The sequence below is a fragment of the Natator depressus genome, chromosome 6, assembly GCF_965152275.1.
Source record: "Natator depressus isolate rNatDep1 chromosome 6, rNatDep2.hap1, whole genome shotgun sequence".
Lineage (NCBI taxonomy): Eukaryota > Metazoa > Chordata > Testudines > Cheloniidae > Natator > Natator depressus.
Window position 1 is genome coordinate 119,338,065 of NC_134239.1, and position 27,624 is coordinate 119,365,688.

General features: G+C 45.1%; 1 protein-coding gene across 2 annotated transcripts in view; it reads left to right on the top strand.

Moving 5' to 3' along the window:
• The window catches only part of RTN1 (reticulon 1), a 198,197-nt gene that overhangs the window by 161,381 nt on the left and 9,192 nt on the right, over positions 1–27,624 (top strand). Inside the window, exon 1 of one of the 2 annotated variants that reach the window (XM_074956421.1) lies at positions 11,179–11,461. The exons of the other annotated variant lie outside the window; for it this stretch is intronic. Coding sequence (XP_074812522.1) covers positions 11,401–11,461 — 61 coding nt within the window. The 5' untranslated portion in view covers positions 11,179–11,400. Of the gene's footprint in view, positions 1–11,178; positions 11,462–27,624 lie in introns of those variants that run through there. 2 annotated transcript variants of the gene reach the window in all.

Genomic DNA, 27,624 nt, shown 5'->3' on the forward strand with positions numbered 1-27,624 from the left:
AACAAGAAGCAGGCACCATTATCTCCTGCAAATGTAGCCAAACTTGTTTGTCTGAGCGATCGGCTGAAGTAGGACTGAGTGGACTTGTAGGCTCTAAAGTTTTACATTGTTTTATTTTTGAATGCAGGGGGTTTTTTGTACATAATTCGACATTTGTAAGTTCAACTTTCATGTTAAAGAGATTGTACTACAGGACTTGTATTAGGTGAATTGAAATATACTATCTCTTTTTTGTTTTTTACAGTGAAAATACTTGTATTCAAAATAAATATAAAGTGAGCACTGTACGCTTTGTATTCTGTATTGTAATAGAAATCAATATATTTAAAAATGTAGAAAACATCAAAAAATTTAAATAAACGGTATTCGATTATTGTTTAACAGTGCAATTAATCGTGATTAATTTTTTTTATCGTTTGACAGCCCTACTTCTTACCTTTATCCTGAATGAAGGATAGATGTGTCACACCCACGAACTTCAAAGGAGTTGCACTCCACCTGCATCAGCACCATATAATGACTCTTACATAGAAAGGGTTACAGAAGTAGTACAGTATTTCTCACCTATGCACCAGGAAACTCACATCCTTACCTTAGCCAGTAGTTCTGGACAGAAAACTTTAACTGAATGCATTTTCAGGGCTAGATTCTGCTACCCTTACTCATAATTAGTAACAACTGCTTCTCAAGTTGTCCCATTGTTTTTAATGCTATCTACCTGTGGTACATATATGGCCCCAGTTATAGCAGTATCACAAAAGATCTGTGAGTAGGGAAGTATTTTATCCCTGTTTTACAAATGGGAAACTTAGACGCTTGTCCCAGGTCACACACAGTCTGTGGCTGAGCAGGGAACTGAACCCAGTCTCCCAAGTCATAGACTACTGCCCTAAGCTTCCTCTGTGGGTTTAATAGGATATGCTAGTAATTGGGTTTACTGTATTCTTATGCAACTCTGAATTCCCTGACTACTATAGCTTTGTTCTCTATACTTTATATGGTTTTGTGATTGTAATTTTAACCCTTTTGCCTACAGAATAGAAAATGAAATTTTCTCATATAATCAACTTTGAAAACTTCCAAATCTGGCACCCCCTTGTCACTGTATTACAAAGGGGGCGGTGACTGAGACCCTGAGACTGAATCGATTTTCCTGTGGGAGATCCCTGGTTACCTCGCTCCACCATGAAGGTCTCTGTACTTCCAGCAAATTCTACTGCCTCCCCTATTATCTGTTTGTTCTTTTCTCTCCTTCCTCGTTTCAGTTTGAATTTAGTGCCAGATTTAGCACATGCCTGCACATGCCAAATTCAACTTCATGCTGAGCCATGGAAGACCCTAAGGGTCAATGTCAATGGTGTGGAAATTCAGTATGTATTTTGCTGAATCAGGATTGGAATCTCTCTCTGTTTTGCTTTGCTCACACTATTTCCTGGGTATGCCTTCATGCCAGCGGCCCCCTTGAATGGGTACATCCCAGGTTATAGTGACTCAATGCTGCCTGTGTAAGCACGTGCCCTTGCTTTGTTTTTTTATGGCTGTTCTCCCAGGTACCATCACAAAGTAATACAAAAGTGTCCTCACACTTTTTTTTCTACCGGGAAACACAATTCTAACCATTTTACAGTCTCGGGCTCTGGAAGATCATTTCCTGACCTAATCTTTGGTTTTTAAGGTCAGGCTTGACAAAGCCCTGGCTGGATGATTTAGTTGAGGATTGGTCCTGCTTTGAGCAAGGGGTTGGACTAGATGACCTCCTGAGGTCCCTTCACACCCTGATATTCAATGATTTCTAATTCCCTCAGGGTCCATAACATCATCTAAGAATCAGCCCAGTTATCTTCACTGGCCGTAGCATCTCTCAGCCCAAAATGTTTGTATGATTTCTCTTCACACACTCAACCCTATTCCACCTAGACTGCCCCTCTCTCAGGGCACTTGTGTATGCTCTGTGTTCTGGTATTTTCTATCCTTTGTTGTCCTTGTTTACTCATAGCCCTGTTATTGTAATAATCCTCTTCCTCCTCTCTGTTTCCAGGAGATGCATTATCTTAGGATATAGCTAGACGGCTTCCTGCTGAGCTCCCTCCTTCCCTCATCACTATTCTGAAAGCCTTGCCAAATTTCCCATATTAGCAGCTGACGGATAGGCTTCCCTATTTCTGAGATGCAGCCTGCTGTGACTTCCCTGCTACCCCAAGCTGCATGAGAACAATCTAGAGCACATGATTGTTCATACCTGTTCTTTCCCTTTGTGATTCATAGAGAGAATTTTCTGTCTCAAAAAGTCTCACTCCCAAAGAGGCCAGTGATTGGACTATGACACAAAAGGCATTTTACTGCTATTTAAATTCAGTTTAATATGAGTATTGTGTTACCATTTGCCTGAAATAGCTGAAACTGCTATGGCACTTTTAGCAATTGTCTTATATGGCCTCCAACACTCTACCATTAATGAATTTATTCTCATATTGTCCCTGTGAAGTAGGGGAATATTCTTATTTCCTGTTACGGATGTGGCGGGAACTTGACACAGAAAGATTAAGGCTGAGCTTTTCAAAGGTGCTGGGTGCCCCAATCCCCTTGAATTTCAGTAGGAGGTTAGCACCTAATTTCCAGAGGTACCTTTGAAAATGCCAACCCTCATAACTTGCCCAAAGTCGCAGAGGTGGAAAATGATACCTGATCTCCTGATTCCCAGTCCAATGCTTTAACCGCAAGCCCATCAGTCTAATTTCTCTGTCCTGCCATAAACAAGCACAGTGTACCTTGTACTTGTGCACTCTTTAACTAGACTCAGTTACAGTTCTGTTTCTGCACATGATGGTCAAACTACCCCTACTCTTTATATCAGAATAGATACTAGCACTAGGAGCTTTAAAATTTGGGCTTCATCCAATAGAGGTATAGGGAGGTGCAGATGGAGGGGCAGCTGCTCCACTCTCCACCCTGTAAGGCTGGATGTGTAGCTATGTGCCACTGGCTTGCTGTACTCCTGCTTTTCGAAGGAGCACCATATTTTTCGAATGCGTGGCTGCTTGGATGAGTGCAGTGTCGCAGCTACACTTGATCTGCCCTTCCAGCACCCCCTCATTTGAGTCCTGGCTCCCTTGGGCAAGGGAGTGCAGAGAGAGGTGTCAGCTTACGTGCTGATCCGTGAGGCACAGTCCTCCATGCTCAGTAGTTGCCGACTAAGCACTGGCTGAGCATGAGTGGTGGGGCGAGAGCTGACTCCTCGACCCCCAGAGCTCTGGTTGGCTAGAAGCCTGGGAAGAAATCCTACCCCTGACTTCCTTGCCTCCCCTTGGAAGAGGGGGATGCCACTCCAAAGAGGGAGCTCAAGCCAGCCTGGAGAGAGGGGATTTGTTCAGGCTACCTGGTTGCCTCTGGCCCAGTTGGGTGGGAGAAGAGCACATGCTGATGGAAGGAGCAGGCCCAAATGCAGGCTGGACTGAGAGATCGGCCCAGAAAGCAGGCCAGGCACACTTCTGCAAGAGTGGTCCAGACCCTGCAGAGGAAGCCCTGACCAGCATGGTGACCACAGGGACAGACACCTGGAGATGCAATAGAGACCAGAACTTACCACTCCTGATCATATGTGGCCTCTGCAAGGGGCACCTGGTTCCCTGTCTGGAGACTCAGAGGCTGGGCCATTTGGACAGTTTGTTGGTTACGTTAGGATTCTTTTGTTGTTAAGTGTGGGGGGGCTCAGTGTGTTGTGTTATTGCTGGGGCTGTATTTGGGGCTCCCCCAGTGGTCCCTTGCTGATCCCTTTTGCTGATTGTGGCTGGGTCCCAGCCTACTAGGAGGGGATATAAAGTCATTGGCTTTCTACCCAAGCACAGCAGTTATTCCTGGGTAAATTCCTGCCTCTCTTTGAGGGTTGTGGGAGAGAATCCAGGGGGCTGGGCTTACTGGGAGGCAAGTGGGGTTCTCTACCCTGACTCCCCGAGGCATGTGGGTTGGAATTTGGGGACAGTAAATGAACCAGGGTGCTCCCGCCTCCAGGCATGGTCTTGCCTTTCCTCCTCATGGCTCTGCAAGTGGAAAATGGTGATGGAGGAGGGTTAGTGGTTCTTCACTAGGCCAGCTAAGCTGCCAGCATAGGAGGAGGGTGGCTCAGGGACCGAGTGGGAGGGATGCACTCGGTAGCAGTCATCGCCACTGCACCAAAAAAGTACTTTTAACAACTGCTGCCAAATGTGGAATGAGCCCAGGGCCCTGGTGTGCCATCGGAGCTTTCTAGAAGTGTATCCTCCCTGCCACGGTTGGGTATGTTGGGGGAAGGAAGCGGTTCCTTAACTCTCTTCCTCTCTCCACCCCCTCAGTGCAGCACTTAGCCCTGTCCAAGTGGGAAGAGGAGTTTGGCCACCTGACAGGCAATCCCCAGGCTTCTTTAAAAGTTTGCATGATCTCCAGCCAGCTGTCAGGTGTTTTGTACTCCTCTTCCTATATGTCATTAGTATCATTCAAATCACAATAGTGGCCAGTAGTCTGAGCAGAAATTGTGGCCCCATTGTGCTAGGTGCCGTAATAATAAGAGGCAGCTGATATCCCAACGAGCTTGCAATTTAAATAGACAAGACAGAGAAAGGGAGAGAACTGAAGGGCTAAGTGATGCACAAGGTCACACAGGAAGTTCGTGGCAGAACAGGGAATTATCAGTGAAGTCCCACGCCAGCACCTTAACCACAAAGCTGTCCTTCCTCTTGATTACTGGTGCATTAAGAGAGAGATTAATGAAATGAGGTTATCCATAGTGCCAACTGCTGCACCTGACAATGGCATAAATTATATAAATTTAACAGCAAGAGGCTTAAGTGCAATAGCATGGTGAGAATGTGGGGAACATGGAACAGCTTTCATGCAGGCCTCTTCAGAAAAGGTCCCAGTCCTATTAGGCAAATCGATGTGTCCATGGGAGTGGCAGGAACTTATCACCCTATAGGATCAAGCCTTGAAGGAGAAATGATAATGTAACAACTGCATCCATCTGAGAAAAGAAACACCTGATTAGAAGGTTTCCAAGCATTTGCAATAGTTAGCCTCATTGGAGGGAATCAAATGATTTTTCTAGTCAGTGGCAGGAATAATTTCCTTATTTTTATTATCCCTGTGAGGCAGACAGTGCATTAAAGAGCCAAGGAAAATTGTCTGTAATTGAAAAGGCAGGAGTAAATCCTGACTGGTCTTATGTATTAGACCCAGAGGACCTGTTCTAGTCCATGGGCTAAAATCTTAGCTAAGTTTGGAGTTTAGAAGTACAGTGGGGATAGGATGCTCAATGAAGTGGATCTTTGTTAAGTTGACAAGAAAAAAATGGAATGATGGTTTCTTTAGCGTATGGGGGTGAATTAAGTGCTGATGTGCCTCATGCCATGTAGCAAAAGCCAATGGTTTGAGTAGAAAACTGGCGCTGAATATTAATAGGTAGGTCACCAGACCTCAGAGATTTCCCCAAATACAGACAAAGTACTGGATCTCTTCTGTAAATGACAGGGATTCAAATAAACACCCCGATCCTTCAGTGGGCTCCACATAGGTGGATGCTGGTGCCCACATGGAGCCCCATTGAGTTTAGTGAGGACTGGGGCCATAGCTGCTTGCTCAGCAGTAGTGATCTATGAACCATGATCCACCTTACCCCTAAAAGGTCATTTTTAAGCATAGGGGTATTTTTTGTTTGGTTTTGTTTTGCTTAAATTGTATTCGGTATTACTGGGAGATGTTTGTGGCCCTGTATTAAGGTGGTTTTAAAAAAATATTTTGGTCACAAACCACAATTTATATAGCACTTGGGCAATTGGGAATTAATGGCGCCTGCATACTAAGGTGAACATATTTTCAGAATCAACAACTGGGACGTTCTTGGAGCAATGAAATCCTCAGGTGCTCTGCAGTCTGATTCCATTCTCCGGTCTGCTCAGCCTGGTTTGGGCAATCTCCAGCTGGAGCAGCAGAGCGGATCAAAGAGAGGCTGAGCCCTGTCAGTTTCCCCCCCACTCCTCCCAAGACCCCTCAGAAAGGAGGGCTAGAAGGACCACCTGTTACCCACCCCCCCTTGCTCTCCAGTACCCATCCCACCCGAGGGGCTAAAGCAAAGTAGTTTACCCTGACTAGCCTGGACCATCAATTGACTGGACTTCTATTGCGAGGCTGTTGCCTGATGCTATGGCAAGCTTTGGCCTTAAACAATGGTACGTGAACCATACTTGCTATGTAGGGAGTGAAACAGAGGTGTGTAAATCATCTTATACCAGCAAGGCAGCTTGTCTCAAACAAAACTCTTGTCACTGCAAACAACCCAAACACTTTGACTGGTGATATGAAAATCCCAGACATTCCAGGCCTCCCGAAGGAAGTTCCTGGGAGACTGAGGCATCTCTTGAAAACTGAGACCTATGGTTTCTTTAGCCATAGACATACAGCTACAGATATGAATTTGACCAGTAAGCCCAAAGCACCTTTTTAATGGGTTTATGGGCTAAAACCCTGAAAAATGGCATCTCCTAAGATACACAGCTCAGAGAGAGCCAGGGCAAAGGTGACTTTGTGCAGCCCAGGCTCTGGACCATTGTGGAGGCTGAAATAGAGTCTGGTGTAAGTTGGAGTGGCCCCAGGGGCTGCAATAACTTATGGCCTTTTTGCTGGGCTGCCTACGACTTGCTCTGCAGCCCAGAAAATCTGTAGTGCTGATTAATACAATGAATACGCCCCTAGCCCTGTACCCAGCATGGCCCCTATGCCAGCATTTCCCCAGAACAGCATGTAGCAGCCGGAGTAGGGCCAGAATGCAGTCCAGGGGGTTTTCATGGAAATACTGGCAGACCCATAACTAAATTGTATGTCTATTGGATGCCCTTTGTCTATAATATCCTTCAAACATTTCACAAATCTCTTTAGTGTTGGGATATTTTTACATAACTTCTGACAATGCATCACAGCCCTTTCTGGTGCTAATTCTGAAAACAGTTTAATGAGACAAAATGTTTGCATAGCAATATTAAGGAAGACAATCAAAGTGATAAATGTCATAACATCAAGATATGGCTTTGTCCTTAATGTGACACAGTATGCCTTGAGATTGAGAGACCTCGAGTTAAATTTGAAAACATCTAACCATTTGGAAACTCTTTCAAAAGCATTGCACCCCGGGTTGAGCTGAAGACAGTTTTAGCCTGATCTTTGAATTCCTGTGCATTAAGGGTGTAAGACAGCGGTTCTCAAACTTTTGTATTGGTGACCCCTTTCACACAGCAAACCTATGAGTGCGACCCCACCTGATGAATTAAAAACACTTTTTTTATATATTTAACACTATTATAAATGCTGGAGTCAAAGTGGAGTTTGGGGGTGGAGGCTGACAATTCGCAACCCCCCATGTAATAACCTTGCGACCCCCTGAGAACCCCTAGTGTAAGACCTTAAATGTTGTTTAAATATAGCTTGTCACACGCCCACCTCCTTTCAATGAATGGCATGAGTACATGAGATTTGATGTGCTAGATTGTAACAGGTGCTTCAGAGCTGTTGTGGTCTGTCACGTAAATTCAATAAAGACAAGTGCTTCACTTAGAAAGGAAAAAATCAAATGCACATCTACCAAATGGGAAATAACTGGCTAGGCCGTAGTACTGCTGAAAAAGATGTGGGAGTTGTAGTGCATCACAAACTGAATATAAGTTAACAATGTGATGCAGATGCGAAAAGGGCTAATATCATTCTGGGGTGATTTAGGTGAGATGTTAGAAAAAACTTTCTAACTATAAGGATAGTTAAAACTCTGCAATAGGCTCCCAAGGGAGGTTATGGAATCCCCATGATGGACAAACACCTGGAAGGGATGATCCAGGTTTACTTGGTCACACCTCACGGCTGGGGGCTGGACTAGATGACCTCTCAAGGTCACTGCTGACTTTTCAAGGTCACTGCTGGCCCTACGTTTCTATGATGCTATGAGTCTGGGTCCATGTACCTAAATGGCTTGAAGCATTACCATCTCAAGCTCTGATCTCACGAGATCTCGTAAGCAATGTAGGTTGGGCTGGGTCACTGTTTAAACGAGCAGACCTCTAGGGCGATCCCAGGAAGTGGTACTGATGATCCAATTGCTGACACGTTCCCCTCTGAATCAGGATAGAACCATGCCACAGCACGGTGGTACAGGGCACTGTGCAGCCCAGGGTATCATCCTGCAGCTGGAGACGTTAAACTAACATACTGACTACTTGTGGGGAGCCAAGATTTGGGATTAGAGGGATAGACAGAAATTAGTCAGGTAGTGATCCCTACAGTAATGGCTCACTCACCTCTATTAACCATGCCATAGAATCCTGTAAATCAGGGGCTAACATGAGGGAAATGCAACCCTTATTTTATGTATTCCTTAGCCTCACTTCCCCCTTGCCTTTGATCATCTTCTCCATTAGTTCATCCCTCTCATTTCTACAATGACTCCTGCATGAGAGGGATCAGGTCTGCCTTTCTGGCCTTTGAAAATGATTTTAAAACCTAAACAATGAGGTCATCAGGCCTTTGGCTATAGTAGCACTAGCAGATTTTACTGTGTAAAGATCAACGTGTTACATATTAAGATTCTCCCCAGATATTGGCTTTGACTGTGGGAGAAGTTGTCCAAGAGGAAGATAAGTGACCTGCTACTGCCAGCTCTAGGGGACCTCTGTTAGCTTAAGCGCTAGAGGCCTGTTTCTCTGAAGCAGTCCAGTCCCAGCTCCCTATGGGTGGGTGCGCAATGTACATAGCTGTATCTGCAACACCAGGATTTTTTACAATACATTGGGTTCAGTGGGAATTAAATGTATCCAGGATGAAAACTGGAGAATTTAGCCCTTGATATTTATGTGGCTGTTACACTGAGACTGAGTTTAATGTACAATTAGAATATATCAATAACAATATTTAATGTGATGGCATGGTCTAGAAAAGTGGTCCCCAAACTTTTTACCTCATGCCCCCCCTTACTGCTGCCCACTTCCCACCATAGGGTGACCAGGTGTCCAGTTCAATCAGAACACCCGGTCGAAAAGGGACCCTGGTGGCTCCGGTCAGTACTGCCAACCGGGCCGTTAAAAGTCTGGTCTATGGTGCTGTGGTGCTAAGGCAGGCTAGTCCCTACCTGTCCTGGCTGGCACTGTGCTGCACCCTGGAAACAGCCAGCTGATCCGGGTCCTAGGCAGGGGGGCTGTGGGGCTCCACGTGCTGCCCCCACCCCGAACACCGGCTCCGCACTCCCATTGGCCAGCTCCTGACCAATGGGAGCAGGGGAGGGCGGTGCCTGCAGGCGACGACAGTGCACAGAGCCACCTGCTGCGCCTCCGCCTAGGACCCGGACCAGCTGGCTGCTTCCGGGGTGCAGTGTGGTGCCAGCCAGGACAGGTAGGGACTAGCCTGCCTTAGCGCCGCAGCACCATCGACTGGGAGCTGCCTGAGGTAAGCCCACACCCCAACTCCCTGTCCCAGCCCTGAGCCCCCCCCCAACCCAGAGCACCCTCCTGCATCCCAAACCCCTCATCCCCAGTCCCACCCCAGAGCCCGCATCCCCAGCCGGAGCCCTCACCCTCTCCCGCACCCCAACTCCCTGTCCCAGCCCAGTGAAAGTGAGTGAGGGTGGGGGAGAGCAAGCCACCGAGGAAGGGGGGATGTAGTGAGTGGGGGTGGAGCCTCGGGGAAGGGGCAGGGCTAGGGTGTTTGGTTTTGTGCGACTAGAAAGTTGGCAACCCTATCCCCCACCCTGGGAGCCACAGCCGGGGACTTGGTTGGAACCAGGTGCCACAGTGGGAGTGGGGCTATTGTTGGGGCTGGGGACCGAGGCCGGGACCGGGGCGGGGGCCAGAAACAGAGCCTGAGCTGGGGCTGGGGCCAGAGCAGAGCTGAACAGAGCAGGGCTGGGTGGCATTCCCTCCCCATCCACTATGTGGCCTGGCCCAGGCCCCACCGCGGCCTTCTAAATGTTCCTCCGTGCCCTCCTAGGAAGGCGCACCCCACAGTTTGGGGACCACTGGTCTAGAAGATTAAATACCAGTCTGGGAGCTGGGTACACCTGAAGTCTAATCCCAGTGCTGACAGTGACTTGTATGATGGGTTTCCATGTCTCGGTTTTCCCATCAGTGAAATGGGGATAACAACACTTATTAGGGGATGTTTTGAGGATTGATTAATATATGGACTGTGCTTTGAAAAGGCCAAACACTGTGTAAATGCTAAGTCTGCTTATTGCCAGTGCTATTCATCTCTAGGATGCTAGATTAATTAACCCTTGCCATGTCTCTGCAAGGGAAATGGGGAAGTACTATCCTTCATTTTACTGCTGGGGAAACTGAGGCAAGGAAGGTAAGTGACTTGGCTAAGGGGAAATCAGTGTCCAAGCTGGGATTAGAATTCAAGAATTCATGGCTTCCATGCCTTATGCAGAGAGCAGGCCCTCTTTACATTTAAAGATGCTCGTACCACATGTACATCATGTGGGGCCAGCTTTAATACAGCATTTGTTTAAGAACTGTCTAATGTATCTCCCTAGGAACATAGCCCCAGGTCGTTGCTGGCTCCTAACCCCGTCTCTCCAAAGTCCCATTATCATACACACTCCCCTATCTGCGCTTGCTTTTTTGTGTGATGCACAGACCGGGGGGCTTGGGCATGGTGACTGGAATCCAGTCTCTGCTCATTTGTGCTCTGTCCTGTACCCAGACTTGGAAAGCGGCGAACATTTTGGTGGTTTATTTACTCTGTCGTTTCCTTGCGTCTCTGGACTATTTGGTCAAATCTCAGTTCGCAGCCCATTTTAAAAAAAAATAAAGAGAGACTGGGCTGCATTTCTGGAGCTGGCTTCTGCCCTGAGCTGTAGCCATGCCCTCTCTGGCCCTGCACAGATGTGACCAGGAGCAGGACTCCTGCAGATGGACGGGTGTAAATGAGGGGGGATTTGGCCCTCCATCCATCTGAAGAAAACAGTGGATTTCTTAATGTTCTCCAGAAATTTCTGGAACATTAATAGTCACAGAAGGAGTAAATACATAGGAAGCTGAGCCCCACCCCACTCCACCCCACCCAATTTGTTTTTGTTTCTGTGCTGTCAGGTTCAGTTAACCATTTCGATAGCTTAACAGAGCTCAGCCTCCAAGCGAATGCTTTTGATTTGATAGGCAACTGCATCTCTTTTTCAAAGGAGCCTGCTCCCTAGGGCAACCACATCACAGTGCTGATTTGCTGCAGTGAAGACCGCAGCGCGTACAATATGCCCTCCCCCCTCTCCCTGTTCTGCTTACAGCATCGGTCTGTAGCCAGTGCAAGGAAGCAGCCGTGATACCCACTAACCTATTCATGCTTTGGAATGCCTCAGTGAGAACCCAGGAAAGGAGCCGCAATTCCTAATTCTTCAAGATGCAAGCCAGTGCCGATTCTACCAAGATGGACTGTCTGTGGAGCAACTGGAAATGTCAGGGTATTATATCTATTCTAGTGTTGCATGCCTAGAAAGACTGCATGGGAGAGAAGGCAAAGGCAGCATCCATCCATTTTGCATTGTTCACCTGTGGGTCTTTGCATGCTTTTTATTTCCCCAGAAGATTTTCTTTGAAGTAATTTTAAAAAACAACTCTAATTATACGCTTTGAGTTTCTTTTATTTCTCCAGTCCCCAGCTTTTACATCTTAAAAACATATAACGCAGGACGTTTTCCTCTCACGCTGCAGCTCCTATCAATGCCACTCTTCCCTGATTATGTAGCTTCTTTCCTCATCTTTGAGGATCATTGCCAGTCTGTGCCCAGCATGATTTTGTATGCCGTGGGCTTTTAGAAGAGGGCAGTAATTGTGAATTTGTGTCTGTTTAGGCTCCTGAGGTTTACTGACAGTCCTGTTTTGGAGCTTCAGTGCATCCTTTGGGATGGGACACACCCATTTTGAGATCTGTGTCCACTGTCAACACAAAGAAAATGTAGCCCCAGCAATAACTGTAATAATACTCAGAATACTGTTGCATTGCCACACATTTGTCAGTTTGCTGTATGATAGCCTTTAAATTTATTCCATGATTATTTTTTCTAGCACACCCCTAAACCACCTGCTGTAAAATATTGCGCTGTTCTGGTCATCTGTTGTGTAACTGACAAGAACAATAGAGGCTACGTTCTGTTATAACAAATTTATTTTTGAGACGGTCCATGTTAGCATTGGGTGTGGCTGGCTACCTTCCAGCTCGCCTGACAGCTTTTCAGCCATTTTTATTCAGCTTCACACTTAATAGCGAGCATCTATCCTTTGTTTTGTTAAAAGACTGTCTATGTGACACTGCTTGGGGAGCAGATTACAGAAAAATAGATGGAAAGATGGATCCAGTCTTGTCATCTTATGTATGTGTGTGGCAAGCTTTGTTTTATTAATTCTATAATAACCTTTATGACAGCAAGGTACATTTTTATTTTACTTTGAACATATTGTGTATATTATTAATGATCTCTGGTGGATCCCTAAGAGTGAATTACACTGTAGCAGCATCTGCTTAAAGGGCCCGTGCTTCTTTTCAGATGCAATTTCTCCTCCTCAAAAGAATATAAACCCTGGTAATTGTAATGTGATCTGGAAAGCCTTCTGAATGTGTTTGGGGAGCAGGGAGGTTAATTGGATCCATCCAATTGCTGTTTCTGATATATTTTAAACCTTGGTTCCGCACATAATCATCACCACATTCTGAGGGATTTATCCTAAAGTCAGGCAGCTACAAAGTAAACAGAGGCACCTGCTAATATAAGCCCCCGGCAGATCACAGCTTCCATTGTGTTAATAAAGAACCATTTTCACCACCAAGATTTATTATAACAACATGAATTCTGTATACTAAATTCTATGAGTTACTTTAAAACAAGGCTAGATATTAAAATGCTACCTATTCTTGTGGAAAAGAGAAAATTGCTGAGTCAAGTTGTCAAGCTCATCTTGACTTAAAGCCAGATTGGATTTTTTTGTCCATCTTTACCAAAAACAAAAAAATATATACATAAATTACAAAATAGAGGGGCACAGGGTATGCTATCTTTGCTTAACAAATAATTAATAGTATTGACTTAAAATTGAATGACACAATATGACCTATGTTGGTGAGAAAGAACCTAGTTGGAATAAATGATTACTATCCTTTACTTATCTTTTCCTTTCCCTTGATGTAGCTTTTTATGCATGGGGAATAGGAAGTGGGGACTTTTGTGATGAAAAGAAGGAAGATACTAAAATAGCCATAGGATATTGCCTATGTCTGTAACATTCTACTGATCAAACCCAAATTCACATGGCTGCAGAACTGTAACCCCCTCAAAAATAGACACAAGAAGAACAAACATTGGGGGGTTTATATGGTCAACAATAGACTGTGTTGACACCCACACACACACCTCACCCCCAAATGTCTATTTTCTGAAAAATGAAGTTGTTCAAATTTTCCATCTTCATTAATTATTGCTTCATGTCAGGTAACTTTTTTCCTTTCATAGGGCTGTCTATGTACATAACAGACAAAGATAAAATAATACAATGAATTTAGATTGAAGTTATGGAAAACTTGAGTGGTAGTTAGCACAACTTTTAATTTACTAGAAAACCAGGTGTGTAATTAACTAAAATTAAGGACTAGGCAATGTAATATATCAATACTATTTTGGGGTAGGGTAGTGAAAAGCTAGGTGGTGTTTATTCTGAAAAGCAGCAGATAAAGTAGTTGTTGCTTTGGTTTTGCTCATCTTAACATGCTTTTTAGTAAATATTTTTTGTGGTAATGGAAATACATTCAATGTTGGTATGTAATATTCAAATATATTGCAGTGTAATTTTATCCCTCTATACTGGAAGTATGACATGATTGTATCAATCACAGATGATGTTACAATCCTAAGGGAGAACCAAAGTCATTCTCCCCTGCTAGACATATGTCCCATTTAAAATATTATCATTGAGAGTAAGGTGAATTACAGCAGACTGTTGTTTTGTTTGCATCTTTCACAGTTAGAAGGTGATGTGTCTGAAATAGACTGGGGTTGAGCTATCCAGTATGTATGATGATGCAGAGGTAGATATACCACTGTGTATGCCAGCCACTGCGGGCCTCCAGACACGAACAGTCAGAAGAGCTGACTGCAGAAGGTAGTACTTCAGAAATGATGTCACAACACCAGGCAGTCACGTTGTGCAGTGCTCTGAAGTCATTCCAGACGTGTGACTGTTGGAAGCTGTGTTTCTGAGAGTGGCTTAAGAACATAAGATGGCAGCATCTACCGCTTCAGATATATGGGCTGCTAGACCAGGCATCCTGACCTTCTATGAAGATGTGGCATGATGCTCTAGGACAGTGGCTCTCAACCTCTCCAGACTACTGTACCCCTTTCAGGAGTCTGATTTGTCTTGCGTACCCCCAGGTTTCACCTCACTTAAAAACTACTTGCTCACAAAATCAGACATACAAATCCGAAAATGCCACAGCACACTTATTACGGAAAAATTGCTTACTTTCTCATTTTTACCATGTAATTATAAAATAAATCAATTGGAATATAAATATTGTACTTACTTTTCATTGTAGAGTATATAGACCTCATAAACAAGTCATTGTCTGTATGAAATTTTAGTTTGTCCTGATTTCGCTAATGCTTTTTATGTAGCCTGTTGTAAAACTAGGCAAATATCTAGATGAGTTGATGTGCCCCCTGAAAGATCTCTGCGTATCCCCAGGGGTACACGTACTCCTGGTTGAGAACCACTGCTCTAGGATACCCTGTAATCAATACTTATGGCATGTACCAGTTATATTAGAAAAGACCCCCAAACGCCTTGCATTGCACAGCTAGTTATTTGCAATACTCTAGTCAGGCAGTCACCTCTGCTTTCATTTCCCCTTCCACAATCCACTTCTTAGATATCCATGAGTGATAAGTTTCTGTCTGCTTGTCTGTTGACCTACAAGTCTCAATTAAAAAAACAAATGTGAAAGATTGCAAGTAAAGAACCTGTGAAGTCTTTAGAGAAATGCCACTAAATACTAACTATAGCGTTCATCTCTGTAGCACCTGAAGGCCAAGGGTGAATAAGGAATGCAGGTGTCTTTGAAGTCCATCTTACTTAGCTTCATTGGAACAATGTTATGAACAGGGCTTGTACTGGCACCTGTTTTCTGAGTATTATCTTACTTTTTCAATTAAAGTAGGAGCTGGCTTTAAAATGGTTCTGAAAAGCTAGACTAAGCATTTCTCCATGGCTGTGTTCTCTGTTTTCAGTACTGATAGCAGTGTTCAATGGTAATAATATTCATGTGTGCATTTAAAGTGTAATCTTGTTAGCAGCTTTGAAACCATTCTAATTAGCCACCTTGTCATAAAATAGTAATTTCGGCCTATTGTTACTGTCAATGCTTTTCACATTTTCAGAGGTGGATTGTTTCAACAGACGTTATGGATTAGATCCTCATCTGGTGCAACCTGGTGTGGCTCCAAATGAGCTAGGCTAGTTTACACCAGCTAAGGATCTGTCCCTGAGGATCTGTTGTATGTCTTGTGCTGAACCTTTATAGATACAGATGCTTGGAGCCAGGTTGTCAGCTGATGTGTATTGGCTTAGATGCCAAGAGTTCTATGGAGCTACAATGACTCTGACCCACTGAGAATCTAGCCCCTTTTTCTCTTTCAGAGGGTGTCCTGTAAAGACTGAACAAATGTGGTCAAGTTGTAGTTTAAGGGAAGAACAGTCTTCCAATTTCAGGTGTTCTTTTTTTGCAGAAATTATAAGGCTAAGCTTACCAAAATCAGTATTAAGGATGTATTTAGTCCCTAACCTGGGCTGATACATTTTGAAGGTTAGCACAAAATAAAGTTTGTTTATGAAGTTTGAGTAGATTGCATTTTAAGCAGACTGAAATAAACAAACCCTGTTACTCCATTAACATGCAAACAGATTAAGGGCCAAACTTTCAACCCTGCCTGTAACATTTCACCTGCAAATTGGGTGACTAGATGCAGTGACCTGATTTGTGTGCATAAATGTTGTTATATGAGCAAACTTTGTGAAGGTATTATTTTAGGGTCCCATTTGAAAATTATACGCAGGTTCACCACAGACTTCTATTGGGATCAGATGCAAATTCAGAAAAAGGGTTTTAGCTATTTGATAATCCAGGTCTTATGAAAAATATGGTCACTGTACCTATTGGGTTCCGGGACGTGGGCGGGCGGAAGCCCACAATATGGTCACTGTACCTCTTAGGTTCCAGGACGTGGGAGGACAGAAGCCCGCAATATGGTCACTGTAGTGGGGTGGTTACCCCGCTCCAGCCCTGAAGGGCTTAAAACAGCCCTGGGAGAGGGCTGTGGCAGGGGAAAAGATGGGCTGATTGGGAAAGCAGCCACAGCTGTAACCTTTATAAGAGGGCGGTGGGCCAGAAGGAAAGACCTTCTCTCTCTGGCTCTAGAGAGGGAAGGACTTGACTGCTGGGAAGCTGAGGAGGGTACCTAGGGTGGAGCAGTGCTGGGGAAGGGCAGAGGGAGCTCCAGCCTAGCAAAACCCCAGGCTGCAGGCCTTGTTAGGGTGGAGCAGTACTGGGGAAGGGCAAAGGGAGCTGGGGAGCTCCAGCCTAGTAAAGACTCAGGCTTCAGGCCTAGTTAAAGGCCTATAAAAAGGTACTGGGCCTGCAGAGGGGCAGCCCAGAGATAGGCAGAGGCAGCTGGTCCAACCCCCCTTGCCGATGATGAGTAGTTCATAGGCTGCAGTCTGCCCCAGGGAGTGGGGGCTAGACAGTGACTGGCAGTAGCCACTGAGGCAAGGCAGGGATAGGGATTGGGGGTTCCACTAGCAGGGGAGACCCAGACTGAGGGGATACTGCCAGGGGGCAGAACCCTAATCTAGAAAGGCACCGGGGTCTGGGAGGGACATGGGGGCCAGCGGCAGGTGAGACACTGGCCTGCAGAGGGCGTTCCTGGCCGGAAGGGCTAATTCCCAGGACGACCGACAGGAGGCACCTCACCGGTGAGTCGTCGCCCTGCGACAGTCACTATTATTACCTCTCCTCAATTTGTTTCCCCCTTCAACTTGATATGTGCCCTGTCACCCGTTCACAAAGTCCATCTCACTGGCACACTGAAGAGTTACACTGACAACCCCATCCCTGGACCAAGGCTGGTGCAATACTCTGGGAGTTCCCATCCTGTCTGTCCTGATAGCCTAGGAGCTTTTCCTTTCCTCTTCACTGTGGTGTTCCTGTAAGCTGCCTTTGTATGGCATTCTGAATAATGGGGCCAGTCAAAAAATCTGAAACCTCTTCCATGCACGTTTTCAAGAAAAAGTTCATTTTCTTTCAAAAATGTGTGCTGAAATTTTTAATTTTCTTATTGAAACAAAATTAAGTGCAAATTTTCCATTTGCTTTTAAGCAAAGTGAAAATGTGGGGTCTTTCTTTCTCCCCCTCTGTTTCTCTTCCCTTTTTTCTCCCATTGGAGAAGAGGGGGGAGGGGAAAAAAGGGGAAAGAGAGGGGAAAAACCAAACCACTTTCACTTTGATTCTAATCAAAACCAGCTTTTCATTTTAACGAAACACCGAGACATTTCGAACATATCACTCAAAAAGTCATTTTTTATCATCAAAAACCCCTTTTCAGTGAAAAAAATCTCAACCAGCTCTAGTGACTAGGCATAAGCTCCTATAAGCAGCCACGCTCTGCCCTCCTCGTGGCTTGCGTTATCAAAGTAGCCCCGTGCTAGACTTGCACAGACAACTCTTCAGCAGCACTGTACTGGAGGGGGTGGAGCAGCACTTTGTGGCTTGCTAGGCTGGTCAGGTTTAGCAGCCCACACTTAGGGGTGGGCAGCTTTATTTGGGAACAGGAAAGGTTCACATGACCAAACCTTCCAAGGTTAAAGGCCAGACTGTGCCTGCACCCCCCTGCACATGTTTGCAGTGTGGGGGAGGACACAAAGCGACTGCCCCACTTTGTGCCCCCTTGCCTCAGCAGGGCCCAGGCATGATAGCCCCTTCTTGCTGGCCACACCAACCTCTGTGCGTCACTAGCTAGTAGAGCTAGCGAAGTGGGGAGGAGGGAGCTCGTTGCACCATCCTAAGGGATAGTTCAGCAGGCGCACTCCCACTATGCCCCTGGCAGCTCTGGAAGGGGGTGCACAGGTGTAGGTGGGTGGGGTTTTCCCATTCCCTTGGGGGTGCTGTGTGCCAGGAGTTTTAGGAGGGACCACACAGTCCCTCCCTGAGGTGGTGCCTCTCCACTCCTCTCGCAAGGCAGGGCTGTGCCTGTTGGGCACAACTGAGCCCTAAGCTGTTAGTTTAATCGAGAAGAATGGGACAAGCCTGCACAAACCTTTCAGGGGAGAGCTCTGTGTGTGCAAATGAGGGGTGAGCAAACTAGTTTACATAGTTCACACCTTTGACCAGACCAAACCCTGACCATGAAGTTTGGAAAAGCTCATCTAACCTTCTTTCTTTCCTTTCTCAAACGTTGCCTTTGTCTGCTCTTAATGCTTCTGGTCCTGACTGAAATCAACAATGCAATGCCATGAGAGAGGCTTTTCTGATGGTATTTCTGACCTGACCCTGACCATTACCATGGAGTGCTGGAAACAGAGGCAGTAGAGTCTAGTGGTTAGAGCTCTGGACTGGGAGTCAGGGTTCCTGGGTTGTATTCACATAGTTGCCTCTGGTTCCATTGAGGATCTTGGCTGAATCACTTGCATTCTCTGACCCTCAGTTTGCCCAGCTTTAAAATGGCAACAATAGAACCCACCTTGTTGGAGTGTTGCTGGAATTAGTTAGTGTTTGTAAGTAACTTTGAGCACCATGGATGAAAAGCACTAATCTACTGGGCAGGTATAAATTATTGTTAATCTTTCTTGTTCAAAACTCTCTTCTCATGAGATTTGCAAACTGATTTCAAGACAGATTCAGGTGAGTTTTTGGATAATAAGCAGCTAAATTCTCAGGACCAAATTCTGCCCACTGGTGTGCATGTGCAGCTCCCCCAGGTTTCCGCATAAACTGCATATGCACATCTGAGGCTGGAACTTGTCCCTTTGATGCTTAACTGAACTTCTATATCTTTTGCGGCGTTCACGTGTCATTCATCAGAACCGAGCCCTCGCCAACCAGAAGAACATCAGGCAAGGGACCAGAGTGCAGGAGATGCAATCTCTGAGCATGGCCCAAGATCTCAGTCTGGCTTTTAGAAAAGCAGGCGAGGCACATATTTCTGTGTAGAGTAGGTCTAATTACTGTTTCACATTTTGTGGGTGTGCAGAACCTTTTCAAGATACACAGCAGTGGTGGTTTTCTTAGCTGAGAGTAAGATCAACTTGCTGAGCTAAGATCCAGGAGATAGGATAAAGAACAGGCAATGGTCCTGAGTGGAGAGGAAAGAGGATACCTGCAGCTTAAGTCTCACCAAAGAGACCCAGCTTCAAACTATCTTCAGAAAACTCTCTCCACAGCAGAAGTGTAGCGTATCTGAGTTGCTTGTGGATTCTCATTGACATGAGGCAACCTCCAAATAGCCGAGGCCTATTTATGTTCTGGAGTGAAACCAATCATAGAACACCTGTACTCCGGGAGCACAGGGTTGTTGTTTTTTTGGTAAACTTCCTTTAGAATCTTCTCATTTCCTTTTGAATGATCAAATTCTTACTAAAACCAAGAAAGTTGACTGCTGTGATGAAAGCCACTAAAAACAAGGACAATCGTAACCCTCCAGATGTCCTTCAGCACCTCCTGTACTCAAAATGAGGTTTCACCGCTAACTTCTATTTTTTCTGAGCCCCAAAATGCCAAGCTATAGGCTCAATCCTTCAGTCCTTACTCAAGCAAAATTCCCATAGATCCCAATGGGACCACAGGATTAAGAGCCCACGGTTAGAGGGCAGACCCAGGAAGATGTGTACAACTTTGATGTTTTATTGCTTTCCAGTTTTAACAAGGCCACCATGCTTATTTAAACCACTGAGATTTAAAAAAAAAAAAAAAAGTGAGATTTTAACGGCCTGGCATTTGCTGGCTCCTGCTCATTTTATGTCCTGTCTGAAAATAAATCAACTTAAACAATGTATTTCAACTTCCTTCATTGTCAGAATGAGAATGCCTTTTAAAATACAAAAACAACAAGGAGTGGCACCTTAAAGACTAACAGATTTATTTGCGCATAAGCTTTCTGAAGAAGTGGGTTTTTTACCCACAAAAGCTTATGCTCAAATAAATCTGTTAGTCTTTAAGGTGCCACCGGACGACTTGTTGTTTCTGTGGATACAGACTAACACAGCTGCCCCCTGATACTTGACACCATTTCAAAATACATCTCCTTGAAAATGGTCTATGGAGGAGTAATTCTGGCTATGCTGGGGACCTTAGCTAGCTGTGCATGCAAGGGCTGAAGTCACTGGGAGCTGGTCAATTGAAGTCCGGCGGGTGGGGTTAACTTTCTCTTCAGTGAGAGCAAAGTTGGGCCCTTTTTAGTTGCATGAGATGCTGTACCAATCTGATGTTGATTTTTCCTTACAATTAAAGATGGGCCTGAGCCCTGACATTTGAGATCTGGTAGAGGGTCCATATCTAAGCTTCTGAAAGTTTGATAGGGATGAGGAGGGGGGCTGGATCTGTGGTCCTGGTTCATGCCCATCTCTACTTAAAATTAACATTGATTGCACGAGGTGTGGCAGGAATTCTGCCTGTTTTCCTTCATTTCCACTGCAGATCAGGCAGGTTCCTATTAATAAAATCCTGTACACAAATCTGCAAGTGGCAGGCAGGCTTGTTGTTTTTTAGCAAATAAGGCATGGAGTGGGCCTCTTGTCTACAGATGGGTTTTTTTTTAAAACAATGGTCGTCATTCCTAATCCTGCAGCCTTCCTTGTGAGAAGAAATCCCACTGATGTCAACGAGAATGTCGCATGAGGAGCAGTGGCAAGACTGGTTCCTTAATTATTGTCAACCACCTAGTATTACCATGTATGGGGCCAATCCTGTCACATTTAATCACATAAGCAATCCTAGTTCTCCCGAATAATCCCATTGACATCAGAGGGACCATTCTTGGGATTAAGGAATACTCAGAGGAGTAGGGGGTTACAAGATTTGGCATTCATTAATTGCATGCCTGTTCTCTTGTGTCTCCTGTCAGTATGCTGTATGTCGTGCATGCTGAGTTATCTAGAATGCCGGAAACCCTAACTCACCTTGAAACTCCTGTTTGTCATCCTTGAGGTCTAGGAATGTCTTTCTGTCTGTCTGTCTTCTCATAACACCAAGTGACTAAGATTGCAGAATAACCCAGGCCCTCAAAGCCATTGCTCTGAAAGGGATGGGAGGCCTTTTGGATAGGGATAATGCACAGTATTGCCAGGCTACAAACCCAGGGTCAACTCCCACTCCTGGTCTCTTGTCCCAAGGGTTGGGAGAGCAAGAAGGGTGACCTCTCTGGTTTATTGAGAGCTGGCATAGGTGGATTCTCAGGGGTGTCGTGCCCTCAGGGAGAAGGGTGGTCTCTGTGATATGGGCCTCAAGGATGAAGGGCTGTAACCTGAGAGAAAAGGATGGGATCCAGGGGGGTCCAACGAGAATGGGGGGGAAAAAACCCTTATAAAAATAGCAAAGATGCTCTGTCGGCTCTGCAGTTCATGGTAGCAGTCTTCTGAAGCTGAGACATGCCAGCCATTCTCCAGAAGTTGCATCCCTCTGTATTAATTTAAATTTATGTATTAATTTAAATACAGATGACTGTGGGGGTGGGGGCAGAGGCAGAGGTGGGGAAATGATATATTGACATAGAAAGATGTCTTAACGAAGTGATGAGAGAAAACACTGAGCAGGTAGCCTTTGGATATGCTTTGATACTGGGAGAACCCTCTGCTAATCAATGCATAAATAGCTGGATACTATGGGCCAGATTTTAATCCCCCTTCATCATGTGGAGAATCCACTACTTTGCCAACATGCACAAACATGTAAGTGGATCTGTAGCAGTGCTCTCTGTGCCCCAGGGTTGAAATCCTGGCCCCATTGAAGTCCATGGTAAAACGCCTAATGACTTCATTAGGGCCAGGCTGTCATTCCATTTCTCTGAGGTCAGAATCTGACCCTGTAAAATATATATAGTTAAACAATGGAAGTAATTTTCTGAAGTTTTAAATTTAGTGTATGTTTTACTGGAGCATAGGAGGGATTTTAAATACTATTGTTACATCTAGGTTTGTCTGACACTGACTGTTTCTAATGTGCTTATCATGATAGTCCCAAGGCATCCATTTTTCAGGGGGTTAAAAATTCATTTGGTAAGAAGTAGAGATGGAGTCAAACCAAAACCCTGGATCCAAAGACTGCAAAACTTTGACAGTTCACACCTGGAACTTGGTCTATAATGAGCCCAGCGAAACCCACTGAGCTAAAATTTCCCACCATGTGAGTGATCTCTGTGGCTCAGGCTTTGTCCTAGTAATAAGTCACAGTTGTCAAATATTAGTCCAATAAAGGCTCTTAATTAACAAGACCTTCATTGTTACCTTCGGTTTCCCTAGCTTTCCAGTGTCACTACTGCTACTGGACAATTAATTAGCGTTTGTATACGTGCATCAAAATTCTTTTCTTAATTTCTCATCCACAAAAATGCTACCCAGGGAATGGTGAGCCATAAGCCCCGCTGCCCCACATGCATACCGTATGGGTCCTCTGGTTATGGTGCTCACATGTGAGGGAAAGTGTCTTGTGATGCCATCTCTATGCTGAGCTGTGCATAGGCTTGTACGTGGTCTTCCTCTATTTTGGGCCATTCCTTATGCTTGCAGGCTAACCCAGAATTTTTACAAAGATCACAGGTTTATTAAAATTCCAGAGAAAATGCTACCCTCCCACATGTTTACTGTGTAACGGGGACAGGTGTGGGAATGCTCATGCAATATTCTGTATAATGATACACTCCCCTTCTTCCTGCACCTCAGCTTAATGCCATAAAACACCAACTGGTATCTTAGTGGACGCTTCCCTAGTAAGGTCAGTGCAATTCCAACTTTCCTATGTCCACAGGCATTGGGACCATAGCAGGCTCATTTCTTGGTCCTGTGTCAATCAGCCACTGAGTCCACAGGGTTGTCTTTAACTCCTGTAGTTATAACCTTACCTCCCCTTGCACTCTGATTGCACTCTGCTCTCAGAGGCTGGCTAGGATATGACCTGCCAGGTGGGCTGCCCACAGCAAAAACTTAACAGCTGCAGAGTACATCCAGTAACTGCCACACCCTGCCCTGTTCTCATCAGACATTGAGTATCCAACGAAGAAGATTCTTGTCCCCTCCCTCTGGACTAACAAAGTCAAACGCTGCAACATAAAGCGCATGGGTTACAATTGCTCGGACAATTTTGATTTGTAGAGGAAGAACTGGGGGAAACAAATGTGTATGATTTTCAGACTTGAGCAGGGAGATGCCTTGTGCGTCCAAAATAACTCATCCCATCAGTTCAGAATTGACTCTAATGTATTTATACACGGGAATCCTATCAGTCAAAAATGTTCATTTTTCTGTCTCCCCACTCCTGTCTTTTTCTCTTAAAACAATATTTTACAAAGAAGAAACATGCATGAGTTTGAAGGCATGGGGACATTTTAGACATAATTTGACTAAAATCATGTATCCTCCAGATGCAATTTTGGGATGTCCTTCAAATATAAAAGATAACACAGGCAAACTGGGGATATAGCAATATGAGTGTTTTGGTGACCACACAAACCATTAAAGCTCTGTTCTCATGGTTACCATGAGGTCATCACAACCCTTGATGAATGTGCATAGTAATATAGCTCACAGCAGCGCCCTCAGGCCCTTTGTCCCTGTCCTCGGTCCCTGTCTAAGTATACGCTGTCTAGTGCATCAGTGCTGTATATGGTGTGTCTTCCAACTTTTGGGATGCTAGATGCCCAATAACAAAAAACATTTTCCAAAAGAAGCAATGACGTCTGCCAGGAGAAGTTTCAGGCCCTGTACCCAGGAAATTTCCTCAATGGGATAAAAGTCACAGGCTACTGACATTATTTATTTTTGAGAACTTAGGTCTAACTTACACTGCAAGCAATACATTTAATTCCTACCTGTACCCATCTGGAACTGTTGCTACTAAGTTCACCGAGTTGGATTGCTAGTGCGACTGCATGGCAGAGAATGGAGAATTCAGGTTAGCTTAATGAGATGAAGTTATATTTAAAATGATGGCTGAGAGTTTGAAAGTTTCTTCTTTCAAACCTAAGGTTTGTGTTGTTTGAGTTATGCTTTGCAGAGCTCTCCTGCATTCATTTCTAACTCAGAATAATGAACAAGCTGGACTCTAAAAGTAGACAGCTAGTAAATGCGTTTCTCCATTGAAAACTCTTCAAAGAAAGTGACAACACTGATTTGTCATAGCCTGAGAGCCCGATCCTGCTCCCATTAAAGTTAGTGGTAAAACTCCCCTTAAATTCAGAGGTGCAGCGTCTGGCCTTTAATGAGGAGAGAGAAATGGTGTTGAACTTGAGGTTGTTTTGATAAATCATAGAGGGCTTTATACCTCCACAAGTAAATAAGGCCTACAGTGGATTCTACTGGAATTAATACAAAGATACTGGAGTGAAAGTAATGTCACCCTTGTTACAGTAAATTAAAAACCAATCATGAGGAGCTACTGCTAAACAGCTTTTGCATGTTAACAGCTGAGGTTATAATGTTAGGCTGGGGTTTTCAAAGAAGTGCGAGGGAGTTAGGGCTCCGAATCCCATTGAAATGGAATGCAATTTTGGTGCCTATTCTCTTACACTCCTTTGAAAATATCATCCTCAAAGGTGAGGTGCTCTATAGCTTGTCACTTTGTCTGTTTAAGATCTATCAGGTTGAGCTGTGCATGTGGCTATGCTATCAAATTATATGCAAATCACATGTCAGTGGTCTAGCATGCCAGGAGCATCCCACCTCATGTATATTCAATATTGACTTGTGACTGTAATTGGGTCTGGGTAATTGAATGGTCATAAAAATCATGCAGTAAACTCATTGCTCACAGCATGGCAATTTATTTAAGACAGGTTATGTGGACTGGAGTAAAGTCATTCATTCTCTTTCTGCAGGTCACTTCCTCCCTAGAAATATGACTGGGGATCTAATTCATTTGTTGGTGTTAATTCGTGTTATGAATCATCCCTCTCTAATTTATAAGTGAATTTTGTGCTCATGAAAGACAGAAACCTAAACACTGTCTTAGGGCATGTCTACACGTATAGTGCTGCAGCGGGTCTGGTGAAGACACTCTTAGACGACAAGTCAGCGCTCTTCCATCAGCATAATAAAATCACCTCCACACACGGCAGAAGCTATGTCAGCGGGAGAAACTCTCCCACCGACATAGAGCTGTCCACATCCGTGCTTAGGTCAGTGTAACTTATATTGCTTGGGGAGGAGTTTATTCACACCCATGAGCAACATAAGTTCTGTCAACATAAGCTGTAGTGTAGACGTAGTCTTAGATCAGGTATAGCGCTGGTACAGTAAATCCTACACCAATTTGTCTGCACCGCTCTGCGTGCGCCTGAATCCTGGCCCAGAAAACTGGTTGTGTTAGTATTGACTGAGGCTTTCTAGAACAGAGGCTGCTAATTGTGACAGCTTTTCTGGGGGTTCTACCTTGTGGACAAAAAGGGACTAGGGTGAGGCTATGAAATGCCATTTCAGTGGTGACTCAAGGTAAGATTTGAACTTAAGACTTCAAAGATGGTGTCCCGAGCCTCTGTTTGCCAGAAGCTGGGAATGGGCAACAGGGGACAGATCACTTGATGATTACCTGTTCTGTTCATTCCCTCTGGGGCACCTGACATTGGCCACTGTTGGAAGGCAGAATACTGGGCTAGATGGACATTTGGTCTGACCCAGTGTGGCTGTTCTTATGTTCGTATGATAGAAAACCTACTTGGCCAGCAGACTGAGTACAACATATTGTGCACTGAATTGATATTACATTTGGAGCCGCAAAATAGTGTGTGTGCACACTGGGCTGGTATCCTTCCCCTTTGAATTTCACCTTGACTACACTTAAGAATAACAAGGGCATTTGAAGAGAGGATGCAGCCATTGTTTGTTCATCTGGCGACAAGGGGGCTGATTAGCCATTGCACTGCCCCTTGTGTATCATTTACACCCAGGGGAGTGTAAAGGCTTCTATTTGAGGCAGTAATGATTTACACCCCCTTTGTGGTGGGGTAAATGTCTAAACAAGGGGCAGGGGCTGCTGTGAACCAAGTCCAAGGATTCTGGCTACAGTTATTTTCACAGCCTCAGACTTCTCTTGTGTTCGACACTTGTGGTCGGTTTTGTTGTCTAGAGGAACACCCGTGTCCCAACCCCCATGTTACTGGCTGCCACATACGTGAGATCTTTTGCTCTTTGTAGAAGAGGCACAGACTAAATATCTGGGGCCAGATTGTTGGTCCTGCTATGGCTGCTTTGCACTGCTCTGGTGATGCAAAGCAGCCATAAACCAGGCAGGTATGCCCCCTCGCCTCCGAGGGTTCCCCCTTTGCAGCCACTGTAGTGGCTCCAAGATCATGTCAAGAATAGGGGGCATACCCATGGGAAAACTAGGACGTCCATTTGTCCTGGAACTGTCAGCATCACAGTAGGTGCGTTCTATCTGGATGCCACTGGGACATGCAGCACAATCCCTCCCCGAGTTCCCCATGTATCAGTCACAATCTAACTCTGAATCTCTGCAGATGGGAGCCAGGCTCGGGCAGAATGGAAACCTGCCCTGTTCGAAATGAGATTTCCCTTGTTTAAGGAAAAAGTGAGATGTAAACATTTGGAAAAGACTGTTTAAGTAGCTGGCATACAGAGGCAGCTCTACTTTGTAGCCTGGTCTTTTAAGCAGCTTCATTTTAATATCATTCACTACTATGGGCCTGATCCAGCTCACAACAGCCAAATCCTGCCAGTGTGAAAGCTGCATGCTGACTTCCCAGCTGGCTAACCTGCCCAGGGGAAGGGCTGGATTGCCACAGTGGGAAACCAAAAATACTCAGTCTCCTTTTAGCTCTGCACCCTGGAGTTATGGCGTTGCTTGAGGAAGAGAAGGGCTCATGTTGATGAGCTCAGCGCTTTGTGTCCTGTGCCCCCAAAAGTACCTATATTAGAGCATCTCATACTCTCTCTTCCCCGTGCCTGTCCAAGGAGCCGTCAGGAACTTGCTCACTCCATGACCAGGTGTCAGGGACATGAGACTGAGTGACACCATCTGTCCTGACTGTCGGTTTAGTCTCTGTCCTGGTTTATTCACTTACAGCCAGATCCTCAAAGGTATTTAGGCTGCTAACTTCCATTGAAATTGGTGTAAGGTAGGAGCCTAAGTACCTTTGAGGATCTGGTCCTTACGACAAATCCTTCTGCACCCCACAGGCTCGGAGGCCGTGCAGACTGACCCAGCATTGTTCCACTGCACACAGGAGGGATAAGATTTGGGGAACCCATGCATCACAGTTCTGTGGGTCCTCCCAGCCTTCTGCCATGCAGGAGGAGTCTGGGGCATCAGTGGGACCGGGACCAGCAGATCCACCACTACACGTGTCCATGAGTCATTGCC